Source organism: Nylanderia fulva, unplaced genomic scaffold (genome assembly GCF_048542155.1).
Source record: "Nylanderia fulva isolate GAGA-0341 unplaced genomic scaffold, ASM4854215v1 Scaffold51, whole genome shotgun sequence".
Lineage (NCBI taxonomy): Eukaryota > Metazoa > Arthropoda > Insecta > Hymenoptera > Formicidae > Nylanderia > Nylanderia fulva.
In genome coordinates this window covers 1,100,494-1,111,384 of record NW_028190599.1, presented here as the reverse complement: position 1 = coordinate 1,111,384, position 10,891 = coordinate 1,100,494, and the positions used below count along the sequence as shown (strand labels likewise).

The 10,891-nt window shown below is 31.9% G+C and overlaps 1 protein-coding gene, 1 long non-coding RNA gene and 1 pseudogene across 3 annotated transcripts in view; 1 reads left to right on the top strand and 2 right to left on the bottom strand.

The window, feature by feature from the left end:
* The first annotated feature begins 811 nt into the window (after nucleotides 1-811).
* On the top strand, nucleotides 812-1,588 carry LOC146721271 (uncharacterized; annotated as a pseudogene).
* Nucleotides 1,589-2,511: 923 nt separating this feature from the next.
* On the bottom strand, nucleotides 2,512-4,168 carry LOC146721270 (uncharacterized). Its single transcript, XR_014925739.1, has 2 exons — nucleotides 2,665-4,168; nucleotides 2,512-2,573 (listed from the first exon to the last, which is right to left on the bottom strand). It is a non-coding gene; the product is annotated as an uncharacterized LOC146721270 (long non-coding RNA).
* A 1,103-nt stretch (nucleotides 4,169-5,271) lies between these two features.
* The window catches only part of LOC114939923 (solute carrier family 23 member 2), an 89,903-nt gene continuing 84,283 nt past the window's right edge, over nucleotides 5,272-10,891 (bottom strand). The window contains exons 7-13 of one of the 2 annotated variants that reach the window (XM_085487199.1): nucleotides 10,111-10,366; nucleotides 9,909-10,037; nucleotides 8,345-8,503; nucleotides 6,567-6,646; nucleotides 5,827-5,968; nucleotides 5,518-5,668; nucleotides 5,272-5,455 (exon numbers count right to left, since the gene is read on the bottom strand). In XM_085487199.1, the coding sequence (XP_085343325.1) occupies nucleotides 5,407-5,455; nucleotides 5,518-5,668; nucleotides 5,827-5,968; nucleotides 6,567-6,646; nucleotides 8,345-8,503; nucleotides 9,909-10,037; nucleotides 10,111-10,366 (966 nt within the window). In that variant the 3' untranslated portion in view covers nucleotides 5,272-5,406. The remainder of the gene's footprint in view (nucleotides 5,456-5,517; nucleotides 5,669-5,826; nucleotides 5,969-6,566; nucleotides 6,647-8,344; nucleotides 8,504-9,908; nucleotides 10,038-10,110; nucleotides 10,367-10,891) is intronic. The other variant, XM_085487200.1, reaches the window with a different exon arrangement.

Below are 10,891 nucleotides of genomic sequence, written 5' to 3'. Positions count from 1 at the left end.
AATCGGCTACTTTACATTCTCCAATAACAGTGACGTCATTCCACTGAGCGAGGCATGTCCAAATTCAATTTTTGTCTTTGATGACGTGGCATGCGACAAGCAAGATACGATAAGAGAGTACTTCTCAATGGGGCGCCACTCGAACATCGACTGCTTCTATCTCTGCCAGACATACGCGAGAATACTGAAACATCTTATACGCGACAGCGCGAACCTGCTAATCCTGTTTAAACAGGACGCCACCAATTTGAAGCATGTGTACAACGATCACGTGAATACCGACATGTCGTATGAGGATTTAAGTGAGTTATGTCGTACATGTTGGCAGCAAAAGTATGGATTTCTAGTGATAGACAAGGACAGCTCGCTTACGAACGGGCGATACAGAAAAGGATTTAACGAGTTCGCGATACCGCAGAGCCATTAGTCGTCGGCAGCAGAATGTAAAAGAAAAATTTGTATACGAATTATCAATTGTATTCCTTTATTATCGCTCAAGAATTTTGCAACTACGGAAAAAATAATGCGAGACTATTCACCCTCGGAGATCATTGATATTATTCTCATTCTTGGAGAATGTCATTTAAATTATCACGAAGCTTCGCGAGTTTACCGAGATCGGTATCCTGAAAGGGAAGGACACCCCAATCCTGCTTTAATCCGAAACCTCGAACGAAGAGCTCGTGAAGGTCATCTCAAACGTAAAAGGAAAGATCATGTGTATGATGAAAACGATAATCGTGTGGTCACGCTCCTGGCAGCAATTCATCTTAATCTTCATGTAAGTCAGCAGATTTTGGCAAGGGAACTAGGTATTCCAAGATCAACAATTAGGAGGATTATAAAGAAACTTAAATACCATCCCTATCACATAACTATGACACAAGCTCTGAGTCAAAGAGATATGCAATTGCGTATCCAATTTTGTCAATGGGCACAACAAATGATCAGAGCTGAACCAAATTTTTTCAATTTTGTCATGTTTTCTGATGAGTCGACATTTAAAAATAATGGTGAGCTAAATAGGCATAATTGTCATTATTGGTCAGATGTTAATCCCCATTGGCATAGACCAATAGATAATCAGAATCGTTGGAGTGTCAATGTTTGGTGCGGGATTGTGAATGGGTATTTGATTGGTCCCTAATTCTTTGATGGAAATGTCAATGAAGAAAACTTTTTGGCGTTTCTTAGAGATGACTTATCATAATTATTTGAAAACATTGACCTGCAAACACGCCAGAGGTTATGGATACAACTCGATGGCGCACCACCTCACTATACAAGATGTGTGAGAGATTACCTGAATGAAACGTATAATGGCAGATGGATTGGACGAGATGCACCTGTCGCGTGGCCTCCACGATCTCCTGATCTGACGTCGCCCGATTTTTTCTTATGGGGATATCTGAAAAATGTCGTGTACGAGCAAACGCCTACACCGAGAGAAAATATGATAGAAAGGATACGAGAAGCTTGCAGAAGGATAACGCGCGATATGTTACTCAAGACAGTAAGACATTTCCAAGATAGGTTGGCATTATGTATCCAAGCCAATGGAGACAACTTCGAACAATTGATTCGATAAATTTTTTTTGACTGGATCATTCTCGATTTTGCCTTCGGTGGCAGAATTCTTCTTGATTTTACTTTAGTTAATAGAATCATCAACGATCTTGCTTTGACTGGCTGGATCCGTGTTCCTATCTTGCCTTGACTGGCTGGATCTGTGTTCGTATCTTGCTTTGACTGGCTGGATCGTGTCCAGATCTTGCCTTGACTGGCTGGATCGTGTCCGGATCTTGTCTTGACTAGCTGGATAATGCTTGGACTTTGCCCTAATTGGTCGGAGCATGTAAAATAAGACTATCGGAAAATGAATATTTCAAGAAATATATATATGGTATATATATATATATATATTTTGTATTTTTATCAAAATGTAGTAACTTTCGAGCTTTATAACTCGAAAAGTGGGCAATGGGAAAACATTTGACTAAAGTGTTTTGGAAAGCTCTCGAGGTCAGCTACAAGAATATGTAATAAAAAATAGGGGGTGCCATTTAAAAAAATTGAGGTGACCTTCGCGTGATTTTCAAATGAATATCCAAGGTCAAACCAATGGCACCATCTTATAGCCCTTTCAAAATCATACAACACATGTCTGAACCATTTTTCGATATTTCACTTAGTTTACGAGAAAATTGATCGTATTTTTTAAAATGGCCCACCCTGTATATACAGGATATATCAGAAGTTCTATCTTTGGAGAGTGAATTGATGAAATCAAAAGAAGTTGAAATTAAAGAATCGTGAAATTACATTTGAACCTTCTTTATAAAAAAATATATAATATAACAAAAAAATTTTTTGACACATCTTAACATATATAGTATTTTTTGAACAACTTATACAAAATTCGATCAATTAAAATTAATATCAATCAAAATTAATATTTGTCGCTAGTGGTGAAAATAAGCTTAAACGACTTGACTACGACGTAACTAGCAATTTTATTTGATTATTTCACGACGTTTCGACCATTTGGTTGTGGTCCTTTTCAAGTGAAATTTCTACAACATAATGTTACACAATATTTTTTAACATACGAAAACTCATTTAAGTGTTAAATTAATAAAATAAGTATAAATTTTATAAACATACCATCAATTAAACCGAGGTTAACATAACATCACACCGGTGTTATTTGAAATCGAAAGTTAAACGTTAAAAGAGGAACACGTCCCATCGTTATGATGTTAAAAGTTAAAAATTAAAAGAGGAACACGTCCCATCGTTATGATGTTTCGTCAACGACTAAACTTGAAACGCGCCACTAAACAATCTTTATTATTTTGTCGTAAATGTTTGTCAAATTCTCGGTGTCTTTCTGTAGGTTAACTGTATTGCCATGCTTCTTTATGAAGAACATTTCAGCAATCTCTCTCTTTCTTACATGTTTCTCGTTATGTAAAATTGTCGGTGATTTCCAATCAAAGTTATGCCCAAAATCACATCTGTGTTTGCTCAAAACCGAATGATTAGACTCATGTAATTTAATATTGCTGGCATGTTCCTTCACTCTAGTGCATAAATGTCTTTTTGTTTGTCCAATGTATGATGCATTACAATTTTCACAGTTAATCTTGTAAACTACATTCGTTTTAATATCATTAGTTATTAAATCTTTACCTCGTTTTATCAGCCTATTCAACTTTTTTGGCAAACTATAAACGACATTTATGTTAGCACTATTAAGTGACCTTTTAATACTGTCGCTAACGTCTTTAACGTATGGGAGTGGAATTACATAATTCTTATCTTGAGCCGAATTCACATTAACGTTATTATCTAAATCGTTACTCAAACTGTCGTTATTATCCGCATTGTGACCGTTACCATTCCTGTTGTTCTTCAGTACATTAATTCTTTTATTTACATACTTATTAATAATATGATCCGGAAAACAATTATTAATTAAAATGTTCTTTACAATCTCAATATTCGTATTATGAAATTGTTCGTTAGAAAGTAAAATTGCATGGTCTACTAAATTGTAAATCGTATTAATTTTGTACTTAATAGGATGACTCGAAAGAAAATTGATGTATCTGCCAGAACATGTAGGTTTCCTAAACCAATTAGTTGTCAATTTATTCCCATTGCGGATAACTGTAGAATTTAAAAAATTAATAGAAGAATTGGTCTCTATTTCATGTGTGAATTTTAAACGTTCATGATAATTATTAAATGTACTTAAAATTTCATTTATTTTAGAGTTAGGTAAAATAACAAAAATGTCGTCCACATATCTATAAAAAGTCTGAACTTTAAAACTTAAAGAATTTAAACAATTTGTTTCCAAGTCATCCATTACTAAGTCAGCTAGTATCGGTGATAGAGGGGATCCCATAGGGCTTCCATAAATTTGTTCATAATACTGCTCGTTAAATTGAAAACTCGTTGAAGTAAGTATTACATCAACAGCGTATAGGAACTGTTGCAAATTAAATTTAGTTTTTAGACTTATGTCACTCCAACGACCCTCAATATTATAGTTTGCCAAAAAAGTTGAATAGGCTGATAAAACGAGGTAAAGATTTAATAACTAATGATATTAAAACGAATGTAGTTTACAAGATTAACTGTGAAAATTGTAATGCATCATACATTGGACAAACAAAAAGACATTTATGCACTAGAGTGAAGGTACATGCCAGCAATATTAAATTACATGAGTCTAATCATTCGGTTTTGAGCAAACACAGATGTGATTTTGGGCATAACTTTGATTGGAAATCACCGACAATTTTACATAACGAGAAACATGTAAGAAAGAGAGAGATTGCTGAAATGTTCTTCATAAAGAAGCATGGCAATACAGTTAACCTACAGAAAGACACCGAGAATTTGACAAACATTTACGACAAAATAATAAAGATTGTTTAGTGGCGCGTTTCAAGTTTAGTCGTTGACGAAACATCATAACGATGGGACGTGTTCCTCTTTTAATTTTTAACTTTTAACATCATAACGATGGGACGTGTTCCTCTTTTAACGTTTAACTTTCGATTTCAAATAACACCGGTGTGATGTTATGTTAACCTCGGTTTAATTGATGGTATGTTTATAAAATTTATACTTATTTTATTAATTTAACACTTAAATGAGTTTTCGTATGTTAAAAAATATTGTGTAACATTATGTTGTAGAAATTTCACTTGAAAAGGACCACAACCAAATGGTCGAAACGTCGTGAAATAATCAAATAAAATTGCTAGTTACGTCGTAGTCAAGTCGTTTAAGCTTATACAAAATTGTTTAGAACATTTTACTGTATTGGCGATATCCGAGTTTCGAATTGACATAGCTTTCTCTAATTAAATATTTTCGATACCACATTGCACCATATGTTTTTATATCATAATTTTATATCATGTTTTAATGTTAGGTTTTATTAATTTTTAAATTTTGTATTGAAAAAGACTTTAGTGAGGTCGAAACGTTTACATGCGAAGGATATTAATAATAAAGAAAAAGTTTTTATTTACACCTAATTTTTGCTCGTTTGTTGGCCTATTAAGTTCCTTTTATTAATATATATATATACATATATATATATATATATATATATATATATAATATAATTTGTAATTATAATGTATAATTTTACATCATATATGTATATATATATATATATTTTTTTTTTAATATTATATATATATATAATATATATATATATATATATATATATATATATATGACGTAAAATTTCTTATGATACTATATTAGATATTATATTTACATCTTTTATATTAGATATTATATTTATATATTTATATCACATATTTTCGATTATAAATCATAACAAAAAGAGCGTTCTTGAAGCAATATAATACATTTATATTATCTCTTATACGTGGGTAAAAACGGTATATGAAATGTCCATTTCCACCTGAAAATATTAATTGTTATCCATGCAAATATATACAAACGGAAATAAAGTTTATGTGATACCTTTTGAGCAAACTCATTCCAAATGGAAAGTCGAAAGTGTTCGTGACATATTCGACATTAGACATTTCGTCGACTTTCTTATCAGTCGTACTGCGATCGGTTAATTCCATTTCCTTCGCCCAGTCTTCCAATCCACGTTCTTTTGCATTACCTTATTGATATTAAATAAATAAATTAATATTATAAATGTATTTATTAAATCATTGATACAAAATTTTTAAAATTTATATTTCCTTTAATAAATACTCATATATGTATATACCTTATATATACTCTTTGTTATTATTTCTATTTGATCATATAATATACCTGGTATGATATTATCCAGAAAGCAGCCTAATGCTCCACCGACTAAAATAGTGGTACTGAGTAGTACAGTGAATACACTATCTATTATAACATTTCCCGTTTGTATTATGTCCGAATATTTAATCAACCATTTCGACAGAACCTAAAAATAAGTCCTAATAATATCATTTGCGCATTTTTTTTTTATATACAAAATCACATGCATGTGCTAGAACATTTATGCATATATACATATACATGCATGTACACTGACCGGCAGGAATGGTGTCCGACGTCAGTAATGTACGGGAACGAGACACCGATAGACAAGCGCGACCCGCGGTGTCCGCATGTCCGTATAGCTGTCTCACTCGCACTCCTTCAATTCATAGTCGAGTGAGTGAGACAGCTATTGGACACCACGTCTTGTATTGCTTTCTCTCTTGATCATACGATGTTTGAGAGAGATGCAATATCGGAATACTCCCTATTACTTTCTCCTTCGCTCCTTCGCCACACTTCAAGCGACACATGCAATGTCGCGCTACGTATGTGTGCATATGATTTTCGGCTGTTATACACGTATACACACATCTGAAATCTCACGCCGGACACCATTCCTACCGGTCGGTGTACATACAACTGATTATATGCGGTATGAATGAATAGACGAAAGAAAGGCGGGTAATAAATTCCGAGAATATATATATATATATATATATATATATATATATATATAATAATAATATATATATACATACCAAAGGAAAAAATATAGATAGGCCCAAGATAAACAGATTTCTCGAAGAATTGAGATTTATATATTGCAATATCGACAGACCTAATGATAAACTCTGGATTAGAAAATATATATTTATATAGTAATATTTTCAATCAAAATAATAAATCCAAACAGCACACAATATTTATGATAAAGTTTTATAAATATTTATAAATATATATTTTTTTCAAATATTATATAAATATTATATTATATAAATATTATATAAATATTTTAAAAATCTTTTATAAAAACCTTTATATAACAATTATTAAAACATAGATTAAGTATTTTATATAATATTTATAGTATGTAAAGATAAATATTTATAGTAATTATTTTGTAAATATTTTTTAACTAAATTGTTATTCTTTCATTTACCGCTATGTGAAGTATCTTTCTCATATTTGATTTTTGTCGTGAGAAATATAGAAGACTGGCGAAAACTGAAATTTATAAAATTAAAAATGTCAAAATTATTTCTATTTTTAAACTACATTTTGCAACAGAATGTCTTTTAACAAATAAATTTACGTATATATCGATGTGTACGTAAATTTATTTGTTAAACTACTGTGTTCCCTAAGTATATTGTATAGTGTATATTATAATTTTATATTCTATTTTAAAATAAATGTCTAATAAGTTACTTATAAACATTTTTTACACATTTTTAAATTTTTATAAATGGCTAATAGAGTTTGATAAACACAAAAACATCCTAATCGACCAAATTTTAAATTAGACTATATCAATCGATCATTTTAATTAAAAAATCGTTGATTATGTCTTTTTGACTCATGATTTCTTACTGACAATGAGTATTTATTAAAGGAAATGTAAATTTTAAAAAATTTGTATGAATGATTTAATAAATATATTTATAATATTTACCATAATATTTATCATAAATATTTACTGATATTTATGATAAATATTTTTGATCTATTGAATCTAAGATTCCAAAAACATTTATAAAATATTTATGATAAATAAAGTAACAATTTTCTCTCGACCGTACTGGCAAATATTGTTAAATAATCAATCGCAACGTTTCGACCCTTGTTTGAGTTCTTATCAAGTGATCTAGATACACACAAAGAAGAATTATAGTACAGAAATTAATACAATAAAAATTATTTCACTTAATGATATTATAAAATAATAGAACGAAGAGAAACATACTTGCGAAAGTAAAATTAAAATTTTAAGATGTCAAAAGAAACGAAACATAGTGTCGGTTTGACAACACGTCAAGAATCTTAGACGAGTTATTTATATATTATCGACACTATGTTTCGTTTCTTTTGACATCTTAAAATTATAATTTTACTTTAGCAAGTATGTTTCTCTTCGTTCTATTATGTTTCGTTTCTTTTGACATCTTAAAATTATAATTTTACTTTAGCAAGTATGTTTCTCTTCGTTCTATTATTTTATAATATCGTTAAGTAAAGTAATTTTTATTGTATTAATTTCTCTACTGTAATTCTTCTTTGTGTATATCTAGATCATTTGATAAGAACTTAAACAAGGGTCGAAACATTGTGATTGATTAATTAACAATATTTGCCAATATGGTCGAGAGAAGATTGTTATTTTTTTTAAATTCTGTATGGCGATTCTCAAATATCTATACTTTAATTTTATGATAAATATTTATAAAATACTAAAATAATTATTATAAATATTTTATAAATATTTTATAAATATTCTGTGCTGTCTGGGAAATATGTATTGTTTTACATAAAAACTCACCGAAAGCACAAATCATCCCAAACATTATGCAGAATATTCCGCCCACTATCGGTTCAGGAATTATGATAAATACCGCGCCAAACTTACTGATCACGCCTTGTAGGATCATCAGCAAACATGCCCATTGTATAACCCTACGGCTACCGATTTTGGTAACTCCTATATTATTTCGCGTTATGTCAAATATTATAAAATTTATATAATTATAAAGTCATAGTACATAAAAAAGCGTAAGCAATAAACACAGATCAATCATCAATATCACAGTCAAGTGGAAAGGTCCCATCTACACATCGATGCTTGACAATAAGCACGATTGATCAATCAGAGTTCTTAATCAGTGTTCAATTGGCCAATTAGCACAATAATATAGAGTATCGGATCTTGTCTCTTTTTAAGTATACGAGGTGTGTTCAAAAAGTATCGCGAATTTTGAATTTCCGCGGGTTACGTATATTCGATTTTCGATTTTTTTGTGGCGTTATGTTGGTACTCATGTTTCTCATTTATGCCGACAAGTACGGCCATTTTGAATGTTTAGTTAATTTTTGACAGCTGCTTTGCTTGCACGTGTTTTGGCTCGTCTTCGATTTTTGCCTATTCCAAAAAATGGATCAAAGAATCTGTATCAAATTTTGTGTGAAAAACAAAATTAAGTGCGCGGACGCATTCCGAATGTTGACTGTGGCATATGGTAAAGCTACCTTGGACCGAAGCAACGTTTATCGGTGGTACAAAATGTTTTCCGAGGGCCGAGAAGATGTGAACGACGAAGAGCGTGCCGGACGCCCGAGCACGTCAACAACAGACGAAAACATTGATGAAGTGAAGAAAATAGTATTGGTCAATCGTCGAATCACCGTTAGAGAAGTTGCTGAGGACCTAAACATATCGATTGGCTCGTGCCATTCGATTTTTACCAATGATTTGGGCATGACACGGGTCGCCGCGAAATGGTTTTTGCACCATGATAACGCCCCTGCTCACACATCGTTGCTTGTGCGCGAATTTTTGGCCAAAAACACACTAATAATGCCGCAGCCACCGTATTCCCCAGATCTGGCCCCCTGTCACTTTTTCTTGTTCCCGAAACTGAAGAGGCCCATGAAAGGACGACGCTACGCTACGATTGAGGAGATAAAGACGGCATCGAAGGAGGAGCTGAACAAGATCACAAAAAATGATTTTTTGAAGTGCTTCGAGGTTTGGAAAAAACGTTGGCACAAGTGTATAATATCTGGTGGGGATTACTTTGAAGGGAACAAAATAGATATTCATGAATAAATAAATAATTTTTGAAAAAACACAAAATTCGCGATACTTTTTGAACACACCTCGTACATATGGTGTCCCAAAATTATTGGACCCTATTAATGAGAGATTCCTAAGATTATTTGGAAATGACCCGTTAACAGAATATCCAGTAATTTTGGGACACTCATCGGTATACAAACCGTAAAACTTACATAAATAGTAACCAAACTAAAATGTCAATTGGCTTATTGCTTACGTTCTTATAAGTGCTTATAAATCAGCGAAAAATCCGCCTAAAATCGTCTTTTACCTATTGTGCCAACATTCTCACCAAACGTATTCGTACCATTGCCGCTACCCCAAAGTCCGGCCAACATGGTACCAAGGCCTTCCACGCCGATACCACGATTGATCGCGTGAATCGGTGGCGGTGGAGCTCCTACAAATTATGCGCGATAAATTTTACATGTATATCTTGTCCAAATAAATGAATTTAAATCAAATGTACCTACCGCACATTTTCGCAGTAGTTGGATAGTAACTGATGGACTCGATTGTGCACGCTAGTACTCCTGCTAACATACCAAATACCCCTGATAATGTTACGGTAGGCATGCCCCACTGTCCGGGATATGGTACCCGAAACCAGGGTGAGTCGCTTATTATTTTCAATTTACTATCGGATCTGGCGGGATGACCATACGGTAGCATATCAGTTGCCGTTAGTATAATGCAAATTATCCACATAATGATAATTGTTAATAAAATCTACAAATGCAAGAAATACTTATCATTTATAAATATATGACACGTACGCAAATCTTTTTCATTCTACGATTTCACAAATGGATATAAAATTTTTTTAAGTTTATTTTGATTATACATATAGTGTAGCGGTTGCTTATTAAAAATTTTGTTAAGGGATCCTGAACGTTGGCCAAACTTCGACAGATGCTTTGAGAAGTTTTTTGCTTTTTTGCCTTTTTTATCTCTCTCGATAAAATATGAAGTTAGATAAACTATAAATCTATTTATTGGCTATACGGATTATTTTTTACCTGAAATTAGAACGCTTCGCCCTTTGTTAATATTAATACTTTAATTTATACAGAAAAAAGATTTATCAATCTGTATAATCTCATATTCTTGATTACAAAATTATAAATTCTTATTCTGTAATCAAGAAATATGAGACTATACAGATTAATAAATCTTTTTCCTGTACAAATTAAAGTATTGATATTAACAAAAGGCGAAGCGTTCTAATTTCAGATAAAAAACAATTCGTATAGC